The sequence below is a fragment of the Octopus bimaculoides genome, chromosome 27 (genome assembly GCF_046866305.1).
Source record: "Octopus bimaculoides isolate indiv1 chromosome 27, ASM4686630v1, whole genome shotgun sequence".
In the NCBI taxonomy this organism is placed as follows: Eukaryota; Metazoa; Mollusca; class Cephalopoda; order Octopoda; family Octopodidae; genus Octopus; species Octopus bimaculoides.
This window is the reverse complement of record NC_142954.1, coordinates 492501-518721: the sequence shown is the minus strand read 5'-3', so window position 1 is coordinate 518721 and position 26221 is coordinate 492501. Positions and strand designations below refer to the sequence as shown.

Sequence of the window (26221 nt, the reverse complement as noted above, 5' to 3'; positions counted from 1 at the left end):
TACTGGAAACAGCCGTAAGCCAAATTTACTCTAATAAAGAATAATGTGTAACGGCCATTATCTACACCTTGTCTTATATATCGCTGTGTGTAAAACGCAGTTTAACTGGAGCCCAACCAGATTTACAATATGGAATTGTGATGAGCCATAAACTTGGACCCTGCTACAAGAATACTTGGAACTCTTCACTAATCTAAACAATATTGTTATTCTGGTGTGCCAAACGAGGGCTTATGAAGTATTTTACCCGGATTGATAATCCCTCATTATTAGCTACATATTTATAAGTGTGTGTGTGTGTATATATATATATATATATAATTAATGTAAGATGTTTCCAGTTGTTGCTCTGACGTATTACCCAATTGTTTTTGCAGGGTGCTCCGCTCGGTGTATTTCGAAATACATGATCATGTCGCCTCGTTTCCGTCATTCATAGTGTTTGCAACTCTGTTGTTTATATTACAAATACTTCACATCGTTTGGACATACATGATTATTAAGATAGCCATCCAGAAATATACGCATGGGCAGGTAAGTCCAAGTATTCTTTTCTCTCCCACATCACACGTCGTTTTTTTGCAATCAATCTTGTACATGGTCTGTCAGTTGGCCTCCTTGAAAAAGTTGCCAAACATCCCCTTTCTCTCACATATTTACCTTGTACCTTGGCCTCACATCTCTCTCTCTCTCTCTCCCTGGGAAGGCATGTGTTTATCTCCTCATCAAGGCACTTGCACCTCTCATCCCTCAATATTGTCCCCTACTAAATCAAGGGTATTGTTTTGCAAGTATTTAGTGACCTCACCCGTGCTGCTGTTGATGCCATGTAAAAAAGCTCTGTGTTTTGCTCAAGAACACAATGTGTCACCAAGAACCGAACTCCTGACCTTAAGATTGTTAGTCGAATACCCTAACCACTAAGCCAGATGCGTTCAAAGAAGCAGTGGATCACCAACTGTTGAAATGTGTTCAGTATTTAATCTTATTATCATCATTATTATATTATTATTATCATCATTATTAATATTATTATTATTATTGAAATAAAGACAATGTATTTCAAGAGAAATATGGCAACAAAAGGGTTAGATTTAGTCATTTTTTTTTTTTTTCATTTTGTTTTCACAGCAACATTGTATTTTGTTGTTTGTTTGTTTTAGATCAATCAAGATGTGCGCAGTGACACAGAAGAGGAAGATGATGACGACGACTTTATAGATGAGACAGTGCCTACCGTCACCAACCATGTAACATCCAACAACACACCAAAGGCAAAGAGGCGCCTTGTAGACGGTCATAACTCTACTAATCAATTTTAAAGAAACACATTTTATCTATATATATATATATATATATATATAAACACACATACATACATACATACATATATAAATAACAAATTTTTCCTTCAAGAAAGAAAGGAAATCCCCCCCCTCCTTATTTTTTATTTCTTTACATTTTTGGGTTTTTTTCCGTGTGACTGTTCTATTTTGTTTCTCCTCATTTTGTTTATCTTAAATTTATTTTTTAATTTATTACTGAAATTATTGTCATTGTGGTACTTTTTTTTTTTTTTTGCTAAGTATTTCCTTTTTTTAAAAAAAAAAACGAACCACAGACTTGTCGACCCTTCCTTTGCCCCACCCCTGCAGCCCATTCTTCCACCCACCCACCCCCGTTCTCTCTTTCCAGTTGTTGCAGCATCTTTTCTGTGTTTCACCACACTATAAATATACGTTCATAGGTACAGCATGACCATCACTACTTCCAGTCCTCTTGTATGGGATGCCTCACATCATCCTCATGCATACACACCTCACTTCTTGACCCCCCCCCCAATATCTCAAAGGCTTTCTCTCTATTAATATAAAAAAAAATCAAACCAACATTTTTATATTCCCAGTAAATCTCACCTTTTGAGTGACCTGGTGCACAGGGTGATGTGCTGTGGTTGACCTAATGTCTAATGCATCAGGTGCATCTGTTGGCCTGGTGCACTGGCTGTAAAAAATCTTGGTGAATCACAAATTCAACGATTATTTTTTCTTTGACATTTCTATCATTCCTGAGAAAGCCATGACTATCACAACTTCTTGTTCCTCCTGTGTCATATCTTAATGATAAGTCCTCTCACCTCTCAATAATTAATGTCAATACTATTAGATTGCAAGGTGACTAGCTGGCAGAATGGTTAAGCATTTCCCTGTTCTGAGTTCAAATGCTGCCAAGGTTGACTTTGCCTTTCATCCTTTCAGGGTCTATAAAATAAATACCAGTCATGAACTGGTACTTGTTTTATTAACTACCAAATTTCAGGTCTTTGTGCCTATAATGGAATGGCTTATTATTATTATTATTATTATTATTATTATTATTATTCCACCGAGGTCAACTTTGCCTTTCATCCTTTTTGGGGTCGATAAAAATAAGAACCAGTTGAGCAAGCTAGTTATTATTATTATTATAGGACACACGACCCAGTGGTTAGGGTGCTGCACTGACAATCACAAGATCGTGGTTTCAACTCCTAGACAGGGTGGTGCATTGTGCTCTTGAGCGAAATACTTCATCTGACACTGCTCTGCAATCACTTTCACACCTGACATGTGGCACACCATGCACCTGTACAGGTAATGTTGGTTTGATGGAGGCAGTGAGCTAATGTATGGCACATTCGTTTGATCGTCAATAAACCAATCCTTTGTGCCGGTCGTTTGGCAAAGGCTGAACACTCATACATTGTCTTTGACAGAAGAGTACGTCATCATTATTATTATTGAGTGGTGATTTAGCAGGAACAAGAGAGCTGAAGTAACATAGAGCTCTTTACATCTATTTTGGCTTCAGCGATAAACAGGAGGTATCATGGCAGGGTACATTTGTACCCAGGGCACCCAGTGGGGTATCACAAAGAGGTAGACATACAGTTCCTAACTGAGTTGTGGGTGTAGAGATAACCTTGCGGTGTCATGTGGGAAATCCTATGAAGGAGTCTGGAAAAGGGTGATATAAGGACCATAGAAGGAGCAATTCTCTTTCTATATTGTCCCCGTATCCCAACATGAACTAGATTTCAATGATGTTCCAACAACCTAACGAGGGACTATGAGTGATTGTACATAGAACATACCTTGCGTTTGTTTTCTTTTGAATATTAAGAAAAGTAAAGGGTGTTTTCTTTCTTTTTCTTTTCCAACCTTATTCCCCCCACCCTCTCCTTTATGTCTGCAATAATTTCCTTCTTTTTTTTTTTAATTATTGTTTTTTTTTCTCCTCTAATTATTGAATCAGAAGAAGAGAAAGAAAAAAATGCACAATTTTTTTTTTTTAAATTGGTTGTACATGAAGTAAAAATTTGTTAAAATTTATTTTCAAAAATCTATGGAATGTGATTTTGGGGTTTGGGAGGGAGGGTCTAGGAAGCTGGGGTTATAAAGGACCCCATAAACTTTGTACAGGTGTGGGTGTGATATATGTTGTGTGGTGAGGAAGAATGAGAGCAGAGAATTTGAACTTGCTTATTCTATCACTGTGGTGGACAAGATTATTCTAGGGGTTTTTCTTTTTTTTCTTCTTATTTTTGTAGGGGAGGCCACAGTGTGTGTGTAGAGGGGTGGGGGATTGTTCATAATTTATTATTATTAGGACAGCAAGCTGGCAGAACGATTAGCACATCGGACAAACTACTCAGTGTGTTTACGTTCTGAGTTCAAATGCTGCTGAGGTTGACTTTCAGGGTTGATAAATCGAGCACCAGTTATACACTGGGGTCAATGTAATAATCTGTTAGTCCCCTCCCCCAAAATTTCAGGCCTCGTGCTTATAGTAGAAAGGATTATTATTATTATTATTATTATTATTATTATTATTATTATTATTATTATTATTATTATTATTATTATTATTAAGGTGGCGAGCTGGCAGAATCGTTAGCACGCTGGACAAAATGCTTAGTGATATTTAGTAGAAAGCCTGATTATTTCTGAGGTGAATGGATTAGCGCAATAGGTAATGTTGGATGAAAGCAAAAAAAAAGGCCTTTTGGTATTTAGTTACGTCCCTTTTATGTTCAGAGTTCAAATCCCTGGGGTCAAATTTGCCTTTCAATCTCTCTCTCTGGTAGGAAAGAGTCAATAAAAGAAGGAACCAATCAAGTACTCGGTGGGGGTCAATTTACTCCACTGTAATCCCTTCTGCTGCCAATCACGAAATTCATATCAGTGTGCCTATGTTAAAAATCGTCATTATTATTATTATTATTATTATTATCATCAATAGTTGTATTAATATTATTACTTTTATAGTGACCAGATGGCAGAATTGTTAGCATGCCAGAGAAAATGTTAAACAACATTTTTTCTGGCTTAATGTTCTGAGTTCAAATTCCGCCAAGGTCGAGTTTGTCTTTCATCCTCTTGGGGATCAATAAATTAAATACCAGTTGAGTGCTGGAGTCGATTACATCAACTATCCCCCTCCCCCCCAATTTCAGGCCTTGTGCCTATAGTAGAAAGAATTATTGTTATTAAGGCGGTGAGCTGGCAGAACCGTTAGCATGGTGAGCGAAATGCTTAGCAACATTTCAGCCATCTGCATGTTCTGAGTTCAAATTCTGCTGAGGTCGACTGTGCCTTTCATCCTTTTGGGGTTGATAAATTATGTACCACTGAAACACTGGGGTCAATGTAATCAACTAGTCCCCTCCTCCTAAATTTCTGGCCTTGTGCCTTTAGTAGAAAGGATATTATTATTATTATTATTATTATTATTATTATTATTATTATTAGTGAATTTCATAATTATGTAAAGAGAAGTTCCAGATAGCCATCGTGATAGGGTACCCGAATACTTTGCAATAATTCGCTTCGTTCCTTTATTTCCAAATTCAGTTCCTCCAATTATTTGTTTTGATTTTTCATTTTGCCACAACTGACCATAGAAATAGCAGGAAAATTTCTTTGACCGACTCAGTCGAATTTCCTTACAAATGTATGCCCAGATTTATTCTCCAAAGCTAGGAATTAACCATCATTATTGTCCTTTCTATATCTGCCCAAATGCATTCTTCTCATTCACTTGCTCATCGTTATCCAACTCCTTAGAAAAGCAAAAGAAGCCTTGTTTTATAATGTAGTTTTTATTTTAAACATTCTCTTCATTTTTTTTTTGATCCAGTTAAATATTCTCCTTGTCTGGTTTTATTTTATAACTGACCACACAGCTGAGCTGTCTCACACTTGCACTAACTGACTGTGCGGCTGAGCTGTCTTGGACATATGCACTAACTCACTGCACAGCCAAACTGTCCGTCACACCCACTGACCATACAGCCAAACTGTCAGTCACACCCACTGACCATACAGCCAAACTGTCAGTCACACCCACTGACCATACAGCCAAACTGTCAGTCACACCCACTGACCATACAGCCAAACTGTCCGTCACACCCACTGACCATACAGCCAAACTGTCAGTCACACCCACTGACCATACAGCCAAACTGTCAGTCACACCCACTGACCATACAGCCAAACTGTCAGTCACACCCACTGACCATACAGCCAAACTGTCAGTCACACCCACTGACCATACAGCCAAACTGTCAGTCACACCCACTGACCATACAGCCAAACTGTCCATCACACCCACTGACCATACAGCCAAACTGTCAGTCACACCCACTGACCATACAGCCAAACTGTCCATCACACCCACACAACCATTCCTATCAGTTTACCCCCCACCCCTCTATATATACAGGGGGTTACCATTGACAGTGTATAACATTCATGTAATAATTTTGCTTTCCTCTATCCTCTGGCATTTCTCTGTCTGTCTCATTCCCCTATTGCTCACACTCCTCCCCCTTTCTCTTTCAATATATTCTCATATTCCTTCGATGTCTGTGAATGACCACGAATGTTTGACCTGCAGCTTACGCCCATGTCTCAGACTATATCAGTGTAGATGAAGTATGAACATGCTTGTTTGTGCATTTCAGAAAAACTGGTTTCAGATGAGAAGGACTTTTTTTTTTTTCTCATAATTGGCCTTTTGGTATTTAGTTACATCCCTTTTAGCTTCTGATTCCTTTTTTTCTTTTTCTTTTTACAACCATGGTGAGGGGGGGGGAAATTGAAACTGCTGCTTTGCATAAAAATCATTTGCAAGTTCCTCTAGACTTTCTTTAGATGTTCCTTTATGACTTATAAACTTGGCATTGTTTTATAAAACATCTGGAACCCGTTTCACATTGGGCAGTCATAAACTACACAAGCATAAATACTTTACGAAACCTGTAGGGATTCTTGGTTTTCTTTTTGTATCTTTTTTGGTTTTTGGTTTTTACCTGACCTACTCTGGATTTCAACAAAATTCTCTCAAATTGTCCAGTGCCCTATTTGCGGGCTCTTTTGTCAACTTGAGGCTGTGTATATACTTAAACACACACACACACACACACACACTGTACACATATAAATACTGTCATCGATTCGATGTATTTTGATTCAGTTGATGTCGGATTTTGTTTCGTGCGAAACCCTTCATACCGTGAGGCCTTGAGCCCTCCCCACTCCCAAATAAAACATTTTTGATCATTTCATTTTTGTAAGGAAGTCTCCCATTTTTTTCAAAGGTAGGGCTACAGCTTGGCTTTGGTTGTAACAATTATTAAAACAAACTGAAAAATTAATGAACCCTTCGATATCTTTGTGCCAACTTCTGCAGTTTCAATTCTTGATATCAGCTGATAATTAAGTCGTTTGCTTTAAATTAACAACAAGCTAATTTCCTTGAATTGTATCTTTTTATTAATTTATTATTTTTTTTGCAAAAGAGATGAGGCATGTGTTTTACTGTTGTACTTTTCTGTAACCCTAATCAAACCGACCTGTGATTGGAAACATTCCAATAGTGACAAAACCATTTTCATATTTCCTACATGTTCCCCTAACTGGAATGGCTTTGGTCTTTGGCCCCCTTAATTGGTTCTGATATGAGGCTAAACAACAGCATAGTATCAGGCAGGATGCCAAGGTCCACTTCAATGCTTAGTAGATGGAAACTGTATGGAAGCCCATTATATATATGTGTGTGTGTGTGTGTGTACCTGGTGTGATATATATTTACCCATAAATCATTTTATTATTAAAATTAAAAGTTTTAGGTTTTAGCTAATGAAAGGCGCAGGCGTGGCTGTGTGGTAAGAAGCTTGCTTCCCAATCACATGGTTCCAAGTTCGGTTCCACTGCATGGCACAAGTCCTGAGGTCAAACCATTTGATGAAAAGGAAATTCTTCAAGGCGGTGCCCCAGCATGACCACAGTCTAATGACCAAAACAAAAGTATCTACTTCAACACACATCAATCAAGAAGCAAAACAAACATCTAAACATAACAATAAGAAAGTTATTTTACTAAATTCTTTATTATTTCCAAAATTTATTGAAATAAATGCATTGTATTTCAAGAAAAATTTGGTAACAAAAACGTTAAACCCTTTAAATATCAACCCACCTAACCCTAACCCTAGTTCTATGATGCAAACTCCTTATTTTAAAATGATATAACTTAAAAGCTTCCATCAAAATATCCCCTTAATAATTTATGTTCCAATTATCAGCTTAATTATGAAAACAATTTTTTTTTTCTGAATTCTTCATTATTTTCCGAATTTATTGCAAGAAAAACTGTATTTCAACAGAAATATGGTAACAAAAAGGTTGATCTATTGTCTGGTGGTTCGAGTGCAGTTGCCATGATTAACACAGTTGAAATGAACAGGTATTTTGTTCGAAAACCATCAGCCATACCTTTGTCTTACAGTTTCCTTCTCCACGATTAATGCAGTGGATACTCAATGCTTCAGGATAATAATATCTTGTTGCTCTCTCATCAAAGAGTACTATAATCAAAAGCGTTCCACACATGACCATCCTGTCATTTTTGGAGTCTCAAAGAATATATTATTCAGTATGTGCTTCATGTTTTCCAAATGGCAGGATGTGATTTGAGGGAGATTTTGCTGTTATTTCTAGCAAGTAGGACAATCATCCCTAGACACTGCTTGGGTGGATTATGGCCCAAGTCTTGTCTCCCCTTCTGGAAGATGCTTCTCTTGTCCAACAAGTAGGAAGAGTTCACTTTAGCTGTGTCAGCTAACAAACATTCCCCCACTGTTTACATTACTGTCATTGCTTGTAGGTGCGAACACCCCTATTTACAGCTGAGTGGACGATAACATAGGCACAAGTTGAGTGTGGAGGTGGGGGCAATGTAATTGACTAGTCCCCTACTTTGCCCCTCCCCAAAATGTCTGGCCTTGTGCCAATAGTAGAAAGGACGTGTGTGTGTATACATACATATTCTTTTTTCTTATATGTGGGTTAACACGGCTACGAACGGTTTCATGCAATATTAGTATGTGTGTGTGTGTGTGTATATATGTATGTATGGATGTATGTGTGTGTATAGGTATATGCATGTATGTATAAACCTACTAGGGATGTACCAACAAGTAGAAAAGAATTAAGCTTCATTCCATCATTACTCAACTCCCTCTGATCATCAGTCATTAATCAGTCCCCAGATCATCAGTCATTGATCAGTCTCCCCATTATTATTATTATTATTATCATCATCATCACATCTATCACTACTCAGTCTCCCTTATTGGAGCATCAGAACAAGTGATTTTACAGCATTTGTGTCTGGCTCTTAACATTCTGAGTTCAAATCCCGCCGAGGTCAACTTTGCTTTTCATCCTTTTGGTTGGGGGAGGGATCAGTATAATAAAGTGCCAGTCAAGTGCTGGGGTTCAACAGTAACCGATGACTTCCCCACCCCCAACCTCCCCTAAAATTACTGGCCTTGGATCAAAATTTGAAACGGTTTTTATCACATGTTGCTACACAGTTCCTGTCATATTCTTCGAATCACCATGTGGGACAATGAACAGGGAACTCAAAGTGGGGACAGAGAAGCCTCAGATTCAAGTAGATGTATTTTTGTACACACACACACACACACACATATCATCTATATCTTGTGTGTACGCTTACATGTACAACTGCTGATGAGGAGCTTGGAGCTCTACAGAGGCTGTCATAATCTGACCTACTCCCAGTTTAATGGTCCTGTATCTCTCTCACACACACACACATAATGTCAAGAGAGGAATGAGTGGTTGTGAAAGAAATTATTTGGTAGTGAATATAGTCTTTGTTATTTTCTTACAAAAAATAATAAATAATAACAGTAATATTTTTGTATAGTTTTTTTTTTTTAATTATGAAACAAAATTGTCGATTTGTCATTTCTCTTTGGATTTTTCCTACCCTTTTGAATCCCTCGTGAATTATGGAAAACTACTGCTGTGAACAATTTTTTACCTCTTTGCTTTTCAAATATCTTGCCATCTTTGTATCAATGTCCAAAACTTCTTTGATAAAAGAAGACAAAAATTAGTTTAGAAAAAATTGTGCCATTCTTTATTGCAAGTCCACTGGTCTTTCTTGAATTCTTCTCAGATTGTTGTTCTTCTTCTTCTTCTTCTTCTTATTATTATTATTATTATTATTATTATTATTATTATTATCATCATATCGGGTGGGTGAGTTGGCAGAATCTTTACCATGCTGGGTGAATTGCTTTGTGGCATTTCTTCTAGTTTTACATTCTGAGTTCAAATTCTGCTGAGGTCGACTTTGCCTTTCATCCTTTCGGAAATCGATAAATTAAGGACCAGTGAAACACTGGGGTCAATGTAATCAACCAGTCTCCTCCCTCAAAATCTCAGGCCTTCTGCTTTTAGTAGAAAGGATTGTTATTGTTATCATTAAGAATCGTTAGCACATCAGTGTTTCTTCTGGCCGTTTTTATGCTGCCAAGGTCAACTTGGCTTCTCTTTCTTTCAGGGTCAATAAAAATAAGTACGAATTGAATACTGGGGTCAATATGACAGGACAGAAATCATTGTCATCAGAGTTTCAAATTTTGGTCCAAGGCCAGAAATTTTAGTGCATGCCTGTCAGGGGTGCAGGGATCAAATCTTATCATAGACAATACATTATATATCCCTTGGGCAAATACTGTTTCTCTTGACAGTCAACACTAAATGTGTGTATAAGTTTACCTTCTGCTCGCCAATTAGTTTCAGAGTTCACTAATTTCAATACATTTGTATTCTATTTAGAAACATGAGTGCTGTTGTTTCTAGCAAACCTATTTACTCACTGCTATCCAAAACAGTTCAAATCTCTTCTCTCTGCAGAATGGTTGCACATGATGACATTAGTACTCGGGTTTCTCTCCCCACCCATTGTTTTGCAAATCTATTTGAGTTTCTGAGCTTTTATTCACCCTTTGCCTCTCCAGAGCATTTTTACACTTGTCTCCAGACTTTTTGTTGGCCCTCATTTCATACATTCTGAGTAATAGAAATTTTTCCTTTGTTGAGTCCCAAGTTATTTGGTGGTTAAAAAAGTAATCAGGAATGCTTGCCATATATGATGCATGGAGGCCAAGGAAACATGTCCTGTGCATCACATGTGATGTGTATAGGACAAGGAAAGGGTTAAAAAATTTTGGCCAACACATACCACTGCCAGTTCCTCAGGCTTTTGTTTTTATTTGAAGTTTAGTAACACAACATATACATTATTGTTCTGACCCAAGTCAACTTCAGATCAAAAGGCATTTCCAAATTGACCATGCTGTCTTTTCAGTTTTTTGGAGATTTTATGTTTAAAATCACATTTTTCGAATATGTCCCTTTTTTTTTTAAGGATTTGGCTGATGTTTCTTGCAAGTCAAGTGACCAGATAGTAACTCCTTTGTAGCTCAACCATTTAGTAATGGTCATTAAGATTAGGGTCCTTATTATAGCCTACTGTAAATCATTGTGTGTGAGACTATGAGAACAATACTATGAGTTAATACTGAAAGTGCCTTTGTCACAGCTAATATTCCTGATGTGTACCTGTGTTTGAGATTGTCACAGTTTATGCTCATATTGGGTCAGGTTGGGCATGGAGTTTCACAGGTAACAGAGGGCAGGGCTGTCGTTTTTAATTGTGTTTCAGAAAAAAACAGAAGACTATATATGTATATATATATGTATATGTATATATATATAACACTGAATGTACTCTGTGTGTGTGTATATTCTCATTAATGTTGAACTGCAGTTATTCGTGTTTGTGTATTCATAACGAGAAGCAGAAGAACGTGCAAACATGCATTGATATATCATATATATATATATAAACGGTTTTCATTTTTTTCAAACTTTACAGACCTTCTTATGAGAAACACTGATGTATATGTATGTATGTATATATATATATATGTTTGTATGCATATGCACACATACAAAAATTGTGTGTGTGTGTGTGTATATTTAAATATAATATATATGTATATATGTGTGTGTGTGTGTGTGTATGTGTATGTTGCTATTATTTCTGGTAGAATGGTTTGGGCAAAATGCTTAGGCAGCATTTGGTCCATCTTTACATTCTGAGTTCAAATTCTGCCAAGGCCAACTTGGTCTTTTTTTTTTTCCCCTTTTGAAGTCTATGTAATTGACTTACCGCATCCTCCATCACTGGGATCAGTGTAAATGACTGACCCCATCCCCCGAAATTTCTGGCGTTGTGTCAAAATTTGAAACCAATATTGTAACCATGTGTGTTTTTGTGTTCAGTATCTGAATGTGTCTTGTTGCTGTTTTCTTTTCTTTTTTTTTTTTTTTTTTTTTTTTTTTTTGCTGTCTCATGAACATCCCATGTAAAGAATTTGTTATTAAGATGGCGAAATTATTAGCATGCTGGACAAAATGTTGGGTGCCATTTCTTCTGGCTCTTTATGTTCTGAATTCAGATACCGCCAAGGCCAACTTTACCTTTCATCCTTTTGGGTTCGATAAAATAAAGTACCAGTCACATACTGGGGTCGATGTAATCGACTACCCCACTTCCTCTGTTGCTGGCCTTGTGCCAACATGTGAAACCATTATTATAAGACCAGTAGAGGGGGTAGGAATGATATAGGACAGACTAAATCCCTTTGGGTATTTCAGTTACGTTCCTTTCTGTTGTGAGTTCAAATCCTGCTGAGGTCAACTTTGCCTTTTTATTCTTTCTGGTATCAATCAAATAAATACCAGTCACGTATAGGGAGTCAGTTTAATTGATTGTTCCTCTCCCCACATTATTCCTTGTGCCTATGTAAAAAAAAAAAAGAAAAAGATTTAAATTCTTTTTATCATAAACTAAAGGAAGCGGTGGAGCGACAGAGCTGCTGGTGCCAAACACAATGCTTTTATTTAGCTGTCTTCTTTTACTTTCTGATTTCAAATCCTGCTGGGTTCGACTTGGTTATTCATTGCTCCAGAGTTGATAAAATTAACCTTTAGCATACTGAAGGCGAATCATGTCGATGTATGGTTCTCTCTCCTGTAGCTGCGTCACAACTGAAAGGGGAGAAAACTTGTACAGAAACCTGATGCATCTACATTGTGCTAAAGGTTAGAGACATGTCCCGTTATTACTGAGTTTAATCAATTGATAATACACTTTCTCCATATATCTGCGGCTTTGTGCCAGTGTTATGCAAATGATTATTAAAATTATTATTATTATTACTATATCTATTAAAGGTGGTGGAGTGGCAGAAACAAGTGTATCAAACAAAATGCTTTGCTGGTTATCATTGCATTCCTTTATATTCTAAGTTCAATTCCCACTGATGCCATTTTTCTTGTTTTTTTTATCCTTTCTTACTGGATTGATATAAATGTATCAAAAAGGAAGCTGCTGATTTTTTTGTTTCTTTTTTTGTTTTTTTAATGCTGCTATTGTTTTGTTTGAACACACTTCTGACCTCATCACTGCTCCGATATTAGGCTCGCTGTAATTTTTTTTCTTTTTTTTTTTTGTTTGTTTTCCTCCTTGCCCCCTATTCTTCTTGCCCCCATCTTTCCCCTCTACTCTCTTTCTTCCTGCCCTACTTTCTACAAGTTTATGGAACAATTTGGTACTGATTTCTCTACCACTACCCCCCACTCCTGACAAGACCCTGATGATAATCTATAACAGATCAAATGAAGAGTCCAAAGAGAGAAAGAGAATAAAACTGTATCAAGGATTTAAATAATTAAAGCAAAAATGAATCTTTAAAAAAAAATACTGTATATTAAAATTTAAATAAAAAGTTTTCAAAAATAACAATTTGTTGATGGGCTTCTTTTGTTGTTGTTGTGTCTTTTATTTTTTATTTGTTTCAGTCACTAGACTGTGGCCATCCTGGGGTACTACTTTGAAGAATGTTAGTCAAATGGATCAACTCTAGTACATTTTTTAAAGCCTGGTACCTATTCTATCAGTCCTTTTTGCCTAACTGTTAAGTTATGGGGATGTAAACATACCAGCACTGGTTTTCTAGTGGTAATGAGGAACAGACGCAAAGACACACTTTTATGACGGGCTTCTTTCAGTTTCCGTCTACCAAATCCATTCACAAGACTTTGGTTGGCTTAAGGTGGGACTAAACCTGGAACCTTGTGGATGGGAAGCAAACTTCTTACCACTGAGCCATGACTGCACCTATAACAAAATTACTTTATTAAAATCTTCATTGTTTTAAAAATTAATTGAAATAAAAGTAATGGATGTGGACAGCTGTGTGAAGAAGTGCCAATCTCTACCAGTGGAAGGAAGCAGTGGAAATGGGAGACCCAGGAAGACATGGGATGAGGTGGTGAAGCATGATCTTTGAATGCTGGGCTTCATGGAGGCAATGACTGGTAACCAAGGTATTTGGCAATATGCCGTGGTTGTGCAGACCCCTCAACCAAAGTGAAATCATAGTTGTGGCCGTTGTTGGTGTCATGTAACAGGCACCTGTACCAGTGGCATGCAAAAAGCACCTGGGGGGTATCAAGGCGTTTGATAGACCCCAACAAAAGCCCAGAAATTAAATGCATCTATCTCGGCCATGATTGTGGCCTGTTGACCTGTGCCTAACGGTCACAATTGTGGCCTGTTGCACTCCATCGGTTATGAGGACAAGGGTTCCAGTTCATCGGATCAACAGAACCATTTGCTCGTGAAATTAATGTGCAAGTGGCTGAGCACTCCACAGACACTCATACTCTTAAAGTAGTTCTCAGAAAGATTCAGCACAATTCAGAAAGTGACAAGGCTGGCCCCTTGAATTATGGGTACGACTCCTTTTTGCCAGTTGAGTGGACTGGATCAATGTGAGATACCTGGCATGACACTGAATGTTCCGCTTGATCGGGTCAATGGAACAACCTGCTCATGAAATTCCTTTGCCCCCTAACCCCAACCCTCCACTTGTTGGCCATACAAAAGAATTTTCGGAATGCAGTTGTTTCTCATCAAAGCACCATCTCCTACCCACCCGCACTGAATTCTCATCAGTGTGCTTTGGATGCTGGAGATATCACATTTTTCTAAGATTATGGCATTGGATATACACTCTGTTGAATAACGTCACACCAAAGACCCTTCAAATTGGTAAAATGGCTTAAGTTTAGTTAAACAGATTAAGGGGTGATCAAGAGAATGACAGACACAAAAAAATTTTCATAAAATAAAATTTCCCTCTTAACATTGAGAAATATCTTCTCAACTTTCAAAAAGAGAGGCTTGGCTGTTGTATCTAACATGTCAAGCGACCACATAGAGGCTCCCTTATTGGCTTATGCTGGTCGTGACAGTTACTATTTAACCCCAGGCTCATCTGTTTATTTCGACTCTCTCTCTCTCTCTCTCGTCTATTTGTCTGTCAATCTATCTATTTAGCTTTCTGTGTTTATCTGAACGCCTGTCTAATAGCCCATCTCTATTTATCTCTCTCACTTTCTTCTATCTATCTGTCTCTCTGTGCTTCTCTCTCTCTCTTTCTCCCTCTCTCCCTTTTCTATGCGTCTGTTTACCTAGATACCTATCTATATATTTCCAATCGATCACATATTTATCAATATTTACTCCCCCACCTCCTGTCTCCATTCACATTTACACGTGGCCAGCAGATGTGTCAGCCGTTCACACGGAGATTACTTCTCTCTACTACTACTACTACTACTACCTCATCATCATCAATGTCATCATCATCTATAGCTACGATATCGAGTTAACAAGGAAGCCTTTACGAGGTCACTCGAGTAGCTAGAAATAGCTGCTTACTCTCCCTCAAATCATCCACGCCCACTTTCTCTGAGGGGAAAATGACACATTAAGTAATGCAAGTCCTGCTTTCACTACATATCGGGGGGGGGGAGGTAAATGTGGGGTGTCCACGGTTGGAATGTCTTTGATCATAGGTCTGTTCGATCAGGGCTGACCTAGGGCTGAACACCACCACTAACAACAACAATATCAAGTATGATGACATCTGGCACTATCAGTTTCTTGCTTCTGTCGCTTCGACTACATTTCGCTGTAGCAGTCGAAACAGCTTGTTTCAGCAATCACCACAACAACGCCAACGCCGTTCACCTCCGACTGAACTTCGGTTAATTCCGTTTATTGCATGCACTCAATATCAGAGCCAGTTACCCAGCCGGCACAACCGACGCATAGCAGCCGAATCTTGTTTGCTGTGCGGTTGCTTACTTATTGAAGGACTCCCCTAATTACCATCACAATCAAAACAAAATAAATCAGACAGTTAAATATTGTATATTAGTTATTAGTGATTAGCTTCAGTGACTATAATTTATCACAAAGGGCAAAGCATGTTTGGAGCTTTGTCAACACACGACACTTCGCAGCAACCGATTTTGCTATGTCTAAGCGCAATCACAAGGGAAAAAAAACTCTCCACAGAGTGCCTTCCTCTGCTAGAAGTCGCAGTTAAATCTTCCTCGAATCCTATACTACCGTCTTATAAAAATGGAAAGAACACTTGATAACGTAGACCGCTCTAGATAGTTCTTTAACATCATGTTACTCTGTCAAATACAAATGCTTGTGTATTCACGTTGTTTTGAATTTGATCGTGGCTTATTCCGCAGGTTTCAGACTTCGATGAGGGGATTGTTTGTGTTTAACATGTCATTATAGGATGGGTGTAAGAGATCGGGTTTCTCTGGTTTGAACATAAATCAGACTTAACTATTTGAGGTGCAGAAATAGCGAGCTTGTGGGTGTCTTAAGGTGGAATACCTCTCATAATAATAATAATAATACTGAAATTATTGCGTATAGTGCTCAGGTGCACTACAACTCATCAAAGGTGCATGTCTGTTCGATCGAGACTGAAATTATGGCTACGCTCCAAAGCTTTCACATAATATTTACTTGTCTCTGTACCTTGTCCCGATGCCTATACGATTGCGGAACTCGGAGCCAGTTGCAATCCCCCCCCCCCACTTCGTACACACACTCAACACAGTAGCCGATGACACGATATAGCTTATTTTCTCCATAACCACTGCTGCTGTTCTTGCTTTCGTATTCTCTCCATCCTCTCAAAATAATCTCATTCAGAGCCAGTGCCACCACAGTAGCCGGCGCGTTTGCTCCCGCCTTCACTCACTCACTCCATCACTTTCTCTTTTCTCTTTTCCCTCCCTCCATTTTTCTCTTATCTCCTTCTTTCTCCTCCCCTTCATCTTATCTCCCTCACTCTTTCTTTCTCTTCTCTCTCATTATCTCCCTCTCATTCGTTCTCTCGCTCTTTCTCTATCTCCCTCCGTCTTTCTTTCTCCCTTTCTCTCTCATTATCTCCCTCTCACTCGTTCTCTCACTCTCTCTCTATATCACTCAATCTTTCTCTCTGTCTGTTTGCCTGTTGCAACATGGCGGCCAAGAAACGCAAGGGTTTCGCCGCTTCTGACCAAAACCACAAATCGTCGCGGCTGGAATCAAAGAAAGTCCGAAAATCTTCGACTGCCAACGACCTGGTTTATTACATAGCTGTTTTCATAATCGGTGAGCTTGGATTTACGCCTGTAATTTCATAAACCTTTTAGTTTTTTGCATGCATGTTCAGACACCTTGCATCGCTGGGGAAACTACGTGATCGTTCAACACGCTAGAAATAGCAGCCAACTCTTCCGTCTTCAAAAATGCTAAGATGCAATGGAGAGCGTAGTCCTAAATAAATAACATGGGTTGATATCACTGCTGAAATAGCTTTGGTTATTAGTCTGTTCGATTCTGGCTGACGTGGGGTTAAACAAGAACATCACACACGTGTGTGTGTGTGTTTGTGTGTTTCATGATAGATCTCGCCGATGCTCTGAGATGCATCATCGATGATGTTTCTTGGGGTTCTGGTGATGTTTCGAATCCTTGATCAGCAGACTCCTTGCACTGTTGACCCAGCCGGGGTTAATTTAGTCCCAACTTGCACCCGAGCTGCAAACAAACCACGGGCATCTACCATCTTTCAATGTGTGTGTGTGCACGTATGTATGTACATGTGTGTGTATACACGCACACATGGTTTGGAGTCTGAAACATGATTTTATGAGAGAAGGGAAATAATGGGGACAGACTGTTCAGATTTTTAATATAATTAATTCTTTAAATAATTACTCCATCCATCTCTCTCTCTCCCTCTCTCTCTTCGTGTCTCCGAATTCGATAAACTACGGTTTCAAGTTTGTTACTAAACTGTTCTGGGTTCAAATCGTCATGCCGTCGTTGCATTTTTGTCTATTATCCTCAGGGAGCAGCCATCGTCTATTTTTATCCAAAAGTTTTTTTTTAACCCAATATTTGCACACAATTTTTTCTTTATAGCGTTGCCTGCTTAGAAACTGACCCCACCCCCCAAAAAAAAGAATTATATAAGCACCAGCCTCTATCAATTAAATCCTGCCTCCCTTTTTCTTCAGGATTAACTTTATACAGAAGATAAAGAATCTCTTCTGTCAAACAGTTTCATTTTCTTTGCTTTGTTTTTTTTTTTTTGGTATTCGACAAATCACCACCACCACCATCACCACCAAAATAACTCATTTTTTTCTTTTTCTTTTCAATCTACAAATTTACTGCTTCTTATGCCTCATCCATTATTAAGAAATTCTTGTGTCTGCGACATTCTTCTCAAGTGCATGACAAGAGGATTAACTGCTTGTTTTCCTCCTTATCAAATTATTTTAAATTATTATAATCCTGGTCAGTGAATGATTATACATACATTAATATGTGTGTATGTGTATGTATATATATATATATATATATATATATATATATATATAGTGAATTGGTGTATAAACATGAAATGCATCCACTATCTTTAAGAATTCAATTAATAACACTGTAATACATTATTACAGTGCTAAAAATTAAATTCTATGGAATATACCTCTCTCTCTCTCTCTCTCTCTCTCTCTCTCTCTCTCTCTCTCTCTCTCTTTATGTATGTATGTATCAAGTAGTATGTATGCATGTATCAAGTAGTGGTTGTATCAAGTAGTGGTTATCGCAGGGTGCTTACTCTCGCATAAATATAAACATACAAACTTGAGACTGTTTCTACCAATATATGATGCGACTTCCACTCGATTTGATCTTTATTCCTGAAAGTGTATGTGTGTATTTTGAGATGTTTTGGGATTTGAAAACAAATTGTGACGAGATTTATATCTGGATACTGAAAGAACAGAGCTATATTCTGAAAATCTGCTATCTTTAGTGGGTGTGCAGATAGCACCCAACTAACTCACCCAGAATATACGCCATATCTGTCTGTCTATCCGTCTATCTATCTATCCATCCATCCATCCACCCATACATATAACTATCTTTCTGTTTGTATACCTACCTGTCTATGTATATATCTATCAATCTATCCATCTATCAGTCTACTTATATATATATATATATATATATATATACACACACACACATAGAGAGAGAGAGAGCGAGAGATCTGTCTATCTGTCTACCTATCTGTCTTTCTATCTATGTGGGTGGCTCTGGTGATCCATTTCTGCCACTCTGAATTTCTTGCTTCCTGACTAAAAAATGAACACACGTACACACACACACACACATACACATGCATATAGAGTACATGTGTACGTGCACAATCCCAGTTGCCATTGATATTGGGAAAGACATCCGACTTCTCAAATATCCAGCTTTCTTCAAGTCTTTGGAAATGGCCTTGCTGATATTGTCTTGTCATGATAATCTTTTACTCTTTTACTGGTTGCAGTCATTTGATTGCAGCCATGCTGGAGCACCACCTTGAAGGGTTTTAGTCTAACAATTCAACCCCAGGACTTATTTCTTAAGCCTAGTACTTTTCTGTCAATCTCTTTTGCTGAACTGCTAAATTATGGCTACATAACCACACCTACACCATTTTATGTTCAAACAGGCCAAATCTGACCTCTCATGCCTAACCTACAATGTCATTCCAAAAATAAGCTATCACATCATTGAAAACTCAAAGCTGCAAGATGATGCATGGTTAATACAAAGCATTGGACAGAGTAATCTGAGTGTTAAAGGATTAACTCTCAGTTGAACCTAATCCAATAGAGGTGAGATCAAAGACAGCCTGAATGAGATTACAGGTACAACACCAACTTTCCAGATACTGATGGTCTGCAACAGTGGCTCCTGGCTGCTGCCACCTTGGCACCCAGGACGCATTTCTAATGTCTCCCCCCCATACACACACACACACCACCACAATCATGGACCACTTTCTGCAGCAAATTCAAACCAACTGTTTTTCACAAACAAAACTTAACCCAACAAACCCACAATTTTATTCTTTTTACATCCATCACCTGCTTTTGCCCACCCCATTATCACCCCCACTTTTCTTCAATACAGCCCCCTGGATCTTTCCACTGCCCACTTTGAGAACTACGAATCTAGAAGAGGGAATTTTCAACCATTTTGTGCTTAGGGATCCCCTTGATTCCTATTTTGGTCTACTGAACTTCTGTAGCCATTCAATGTATATTTTATGTTTTACCTTTTCAGTCATTAGACTGTGGCCATGCTGTGGCACCACCTTGAAGGGTTTTTGTTGAACAAATCAACCCCCAGGACTTTTTTAAAAAAAACTTGGTACTTATCCTATTGGTCTCTTTGGCTGAACTGCTAAGTTATGGGGATGTAAACACACCAACACCAGTTGTCAAGTGGTGGTTGGGGGACAAACACAGACACGAAGACACACACACAGATATACACCTGCTTGTTGTTCCCTCACCTGTCTTCATCGTTTGTTTTCTGTAAATTTGAACTATATATATATATACACATATACAACAGGCTTCTTTCAGTTTCCATCGTCCAAGTCCAGGCTTTAGTCAGCCTGAGGCTAGTAGACGACATTTGTCCAAGATGCCACACAGTAGGACTGAACCTGGAATTATGTGGTTGGGAAGCAAGCTTCTTACCACACAGCCACGCCTGCACCTAGACAAAAATAATCCCAATTAAATATTTATTAAAATTGAAATATTTTGTGTATTGTAGAAGTATAACTAGTTTTAACAAGAAAATCTTATTTGGACCCCCAGTTGAGAAACACTGGTCTCTTATAATTTGTTATAATCCACACTAATTTACTGATGACTTCAAAATCCTGAAGTTGCCAGACAAGTTTACTGGTGCCTTGCACAGCTGTGACCTACCTATCTTTTTCCAATGTACACAAAACCCAGTATCACATTAGTCAAGGTGTCCTTTTCTTGTGTTACCCACCCTCTCTACAATGACTTGCTCAAGGTGAAGGTTGTTGTGAATAGGTCTACCTGGGATTACGTAGGACTGCACCTTTCCTCCTTATTAGCTGTAGTCGTGGCCAATGTCGGTGTCAAGTCAATGGCACCCATGCCAGTGGCACGTAAAAAACACCCACTACATTCTCGGAGTGACTGGCATTAGGAAGGGCATCTAGCCATAGAAACCTTGCCAAATGAGATCGGAACCTGGTGCAGCCCCCTAGCTTACCAGGTTTCAGTCAAACTGTTCAACCCATGATGATGATGAACGAGGTAGGTAAATCATTGAGATGTCATCATCATATTTACGCTAGAGTCTGAGTTTGAAATGATGTACGACTGATGAGTTACGCTTTCAGCTGAAGGAGACAAGTGAGAGTATTTATTGCAGGTGAAAATACCACATACCTCCATTGATTTTTTTTTTTTTTACCTTTTACTTGTTTCAGTCATTAGACTGTGGCCATACTGGGGCACCACCTTCAAGAGTCTTAGTTTTAAATTAAGAGAAGAAAACACTGCTTGACAACCAGTGTTGGTGTGTTCATGTGCCTGTAACTTAGCAGTTCAGCAAAAAAGACTGATAGAAAATATACCAAGCTTTATAAACAAAAAATATGCTGGGGCTGATTTGTTCAACTAAAATTCTTCAAGGCAGTGCCCCAGTATGACCACACTCTAATGACTGAAACAACTGAAAGACAGTAAGGGTGTGATTTCAGAGAAAATTGGCTGCTACTTCTAGCAGAATGAGCAGCCATATAGAGGTTCCTGCATTGGTATATATCTTGCATGTTCTTCGAGGGGAGACCACCACAGGATTTCAAACCCTTTCCCTACCAACAAGAACCTGCCACGTACATCTTGCCACCTCCCACCATCCCCATGTCTACAAGCTCACCACCACCACCACCATCTGCCTTCTTGCCTCTACCATCCCTGCTGATTTATCATCACCAACTTCCTCCGCCACATCATCCCAACACCACCACCAGCATCACCATCACTACCACTACTACATACCACCTTACTACCACCATCCTTACAAACTTGCTACTAGCAACATGCAAGATTTCATGTGGTATATGTATGTGTGTGTGTGTATGTATATATATATATATATATATATATACACATGCGATCCAGGGATCCGAGTGTAGGAAGTTGGTAAGCTCAATCTGTGAATGGCAGATCTAGAAAACAAAAGGTGAACAGTATTTATGAAACAAATGTAGTGTGCATTTTGCCGTTCCACTCCCCTCAATTTTGATTTTAGATGTGTATGTATGTATATTGTGTATGCATATGTGTGTGTGTGTCTTTGTGTTGTGTTTGTCCCCTGCCACCGCTTGACAACTGGTGCTGCTTTGTTTACTCCTTTATAACTTAGCAGTTCAGCACAAGGGATCAATAGAGTAAGTCCTGGAGTTTCTTTGACTAAAAACCCTTCAAGGTGGTGCCCCAGCATGGCTGCAGTCCAATAACTGAAACAAGGACAAGATAACGTGTCTGAATCAAAGTTGTGATGGTCATGAGTGGGATGTCTCTGATCAGAGCTGACCTGGAGCTAAACAACAACAACAACAACAACACTATCACCCCAATCATATTTGCTATCATCATCACCATCATCGATGTTAACCACCACCAGCATCTCCATCAGCTTTCTACCACCACCACCACCACCACCACTACTACTATTACTCAATTTTCATCCAATCTTTTCACATCGCAGCCATCATCTCTATTCTTCTATCACTTGCCTACCCCTCCTACCACTATCTATGTCTCTCTCTCTCTCTCTCTCTCTCTTCTCCTCGTCTCCTCTCTCTTCATCTCTGTCAGCCTCTCTCCATCTTTCACTGTCTGTCTGTCTGTCTCTATTTTTCTCTCCAGCTCTCCCTCTCCTTCTCTCTCTCTCTGTCTCTGTCTATCTCTCCATCTGTCTCTCTCTCTCCAGCTCTTTTCTCCTCTCTCTTTCTCCATCTCTCCATCTCTCTCCCCTCCTCTCTCTCTCTTCCCATGTCTCCTCTTTCACTGTCTCTGTCTCTCTCTCCATTTCTTCCCATTTTCTTTCTCTTCTCCCCTCTCTCTTTATATCTCTCCATTTCTCTATTTCCCTCTCTCCAGCTCTCCTCCCCTCTATTTTTTCCATCTCTCTCTCCTCTCTTCTTCTCTCATTTTGTTTCTGTCTGTCTCTCTCTGTCTGTCTGTCTCTCTCTCCCTCCCACCCCACCCCACCCCTCTCTCCCACAGTGACCGTTTTGTTTATCTCCATGGAATTCACCAGAACCATCCACGGAATTCTTGATCTGAATTTTTTTTGCCATTTCCTGGCTTTTTTCCCTTCTCTTCTGCATTCTTACTTTCATTTCGATTCCCATTGACAATCCTTTCAAATAATTTACATTGCCAACGGCTTACAGAAAAGCATGAACACCATAACATCACACCGTTTCGTTTGCTCTGTCTTTCTTCTATAAATCTGCCGAACCCACCTGACTGTCTCTTATCTCCCCACCTGTCCACTGCCATATCTTTCTCCAACAAACCACCCTCATCGAAATGGTAGAAGGTTGAAGAGAAATACGGAACAATAAAGATAGTTGTTTGAGGATGATGGTGGTGGTGGTGGTGGTGGTGGTGGTGGCAGTGGCGATGATGATGATTACCTGTTAAGTCAGTCAGCACTGTTTCCCCTCCTTGGGTTGATGTTGTTTTGTTACTTCTATTTAACTATTTTACAGAGTATTTTTTTTAGCAGTGTGTTAAATCAATTAAATTTGTATGATGATGATGATGATGACAACAAAAGTGAAATGAAAATCTATGACATCTAATTAGCTTAATTGTCTATTATCTTCTCTAACTCACTGCTTCCCTCTTTCGTTCCCTCTTTCTCTCTCTTCTACATATTCTGTCGGACTCTTTTTCTGAACCACTAAGTTATTGGGATGTAAACACACCAACACTGGTTGTCAAGTGGTGGTGGCGGACAAACACACACACACACACACACACACACAACGGGCTTCTTTCAGTTTCTGTCTACCAAATCCGTTCACAAGGCTTTGGTCAGCCTGAGGCTATAGTAGAAGACACTTGCCCAAGGTGTCACACTGTGGGACTGAACCCAGAACCATGTGGTTGGGAAGCAAACTTCTTACCACACAGCCATGAAGTCCTTTCTTAGTAAATTTAAAATTATTTCTTTGTGTCTTCTATCATAGCACCAAGCCCGTCATGTGTGTGTGTGTGTGTATGCCTTTGTGTTTGTCCCCTTTAGTGTTCAAATTATTCTGTCAAATGTAATGCTTATCCATTCACATTGTTTGGAATTAATGATGGATTATCTCATAGCTTCAAGATTTCAATAATGTGATTATTCATTTTCATAGTGACATTGTCGGGTATGTGTGAAAGGCTAGATCTGGTTAGTTTGAACAAAAAAAAAAACAGATAGAACATCTTGCTGGATATGGCCAGTTTAAATGCTAAAGGGTTAAAGTATTAGGGGTTGATTTGTTCCAGTAACCACATGAAGCCAGTGCTCCAGCATGGGAGCAGTCTAAAGACTGAAACTGGTAAATGATCTGCTACTACCCACTACCCCCAAATCAATAGAATTAGCAGCCTTCATCGATTCAGGGCTATGCCAAAGTACTCTGGGTGATCTAAACTACCAGTAGGTCACATCAGCAATTAAGCCTTATAGATTTATTGTTTTTCACTAGATTTTGGTACATTTTTAATCCACTTTTAATATTTTCTCTGGTAACATCTGGTGCTGACATTTGGTGCTGCCTGAGAAACTGGAGACCTCACTAACATTTCCCAATATTCCATTACAAAATAAAGTGGTGAGCTGGCAGAATTGTTACCAAGCCAGACAAAATGCTTGGCAGCTTTTCATTTATCTTTACATTCAGAGTTCAAATTCCACCAAGGTCGCCTTTCATCCTTTCGGGGTCGATAAAATAAGTACCAGTTGAGTATTTGGATCGATGTAATCGACTTATTTTCTCCCCAAAACTTGCTGGCCTTGTGCCAAAATTAGAAACTAATATTTTATTAGAACAGGTACAAAGATACATGCATGCAGACACACACCCTAACCCTGACACCACCTAAAAAGCACACAGGTGCTTTTTAGGTGGTGTCAGCATGAAATGAGATTCCTTACTTTTAAATTAAACACCCTGTTCATAAATAAATCCACTATTAAATGTTATACACCTGTACATAATGCAATCGCTTGTGCATGCTGCAATTAACTGCACAGTTTTGTTTTTTGTTGCAAATTACTGCACAATTTCACATAATTACCTCCACACCCCACCCCTCTTGTATATTCCATTCACTAACCATTCTTATATTCTCTCTATTTCTGTTCTGCTTCATTTACAGCCATCACAGCAGGTGTCCTACACAGGTATGTTGATTACATTGCTGCTTGATATTTTATTTATTAATTTCTTCATTTGTTATTCATCTTCTTGTTGTTGTTGTTTAACCCCAAGTCAACCTTGATTGGGTAGATTTATGATATTTAATCCCCAAGGTGACCACAGCATCCCAGCTATGATCATTTTTGCTAAATCTTGTTTACGTAGCTAAGACTACATTGACTAGTTTGTTCTTTGTTTCTTAAGATGGCAGGGTGTGATTTGAGGGAGATTTGGTTACTATTTCTAGTAAGTCATGTGACCATGTAGGGTCTCCCTCATATTTGTTGTATAACCCTAGTCCTCTCGGCTTCGTCACATCTGTGGTGTAAAAACAGCCTAACCCTAACCCTAACCCTAACCCTAACCCTAACCAGTTGGATTAATTCTTTGAATTGTTGGCCTTGCATCATGACCTGTGAATGTATTGAACATTCAGCATTGTCAGTATGATTGATTAGACATGGAGTATTGATCTTCTATACTGTGTGGCTGTCATCACCCATCAGATCTATATTGCTGTCCAATCAACACACGTTTCAAGCTTTTGCTTGTGTCAACGTGACAACGACAGCATTTAATCTGCTCCCCCCACCCCCATCTGTGGATCAGCTCTGATACAACAAAACTAGGATCAAAGAGCATTCCAGCTGTGACCATCCCATCATTTCAGAGGTATTTAGATTAGATTTGGGTCATAATTCCAGATGGCGCTATCCTCAGTGCTATAGTCCTGTAAGATCAGAATCCCTAAAGTTTGTAATCCTGACAACTAAAATCCCCCAAAATCAAAATCCTCAAAAATTTAATTCAGAAAAAATTACAAATAAAGTTCTTGAAGGTGCGGGCATAGATGTGTGGTTAAGAAGCTCGCTTTGCAACCACGTGGTCTCAGGTTCATTTCCACTGGGCTGCACTTTGGGTAAGCGTCTTCTTGTACTCTTGCCCTGGGTCAACAAACACCTTGTGAAAGAATTTGGTAGATGGAAGCCTGTGTGGAAGGAAGCCTGTAAGATAGGCAAGGCAAATTAAATTTAA

The 26221-nt window shown here is 38.8% G+C and overlaps 2 protein-coding genes across 3 annotated transcripts in view; both read left to right on the top strand.

Annotated features, from left to right (window-relative positions):
* Positions 1 to 13233, top strand: part of LOC106870521 (ceramide synthase 2) — a 61107-nt gene extending 47874 nt beyond the window's left edge. For both annotated transcript variants that reach the window (XM_014916643.3, XM_052977288.2), the window contains 2 exons: positions 378 to 534; positions 1164 to 13233. In XM_014916643.3, coding sequence (XP_014772129.2) covers positions 378 to 534; positions 1164 to 1322 — 316 coding nt within the window. In that variant the 3' untranslated portion in view covers positions 1323 to 13233. The remainder of the gene's footprint in view (positions 1 to 377; positions 535 to 1163) is intronic.
* Positions 13234 to 16756: 3523 nt separating this feature from the next.
* LOC106870513 (protein C-mannosyl-transferase DPY19L1) overlaps positions 16757 to 26221 on the top strand; it is a 25674-nt gene continuing 16209 nt past the window's right edge. The window contains exons 1-2 of the mRNA XM_089343412.1: positions 16757 to 16968; positions 25146 to 25170. Coding sequence (XP_089199538.1) covers positions 16836 to 16968; positions 25146 to 25170 — 158 coding nt within the window. The 5' untranslated portion in view covers positions 16757 to 16835. The remainder of the gene's footprint in view (positions 16969 to 25145; positions 25171 to 26221) is intronic.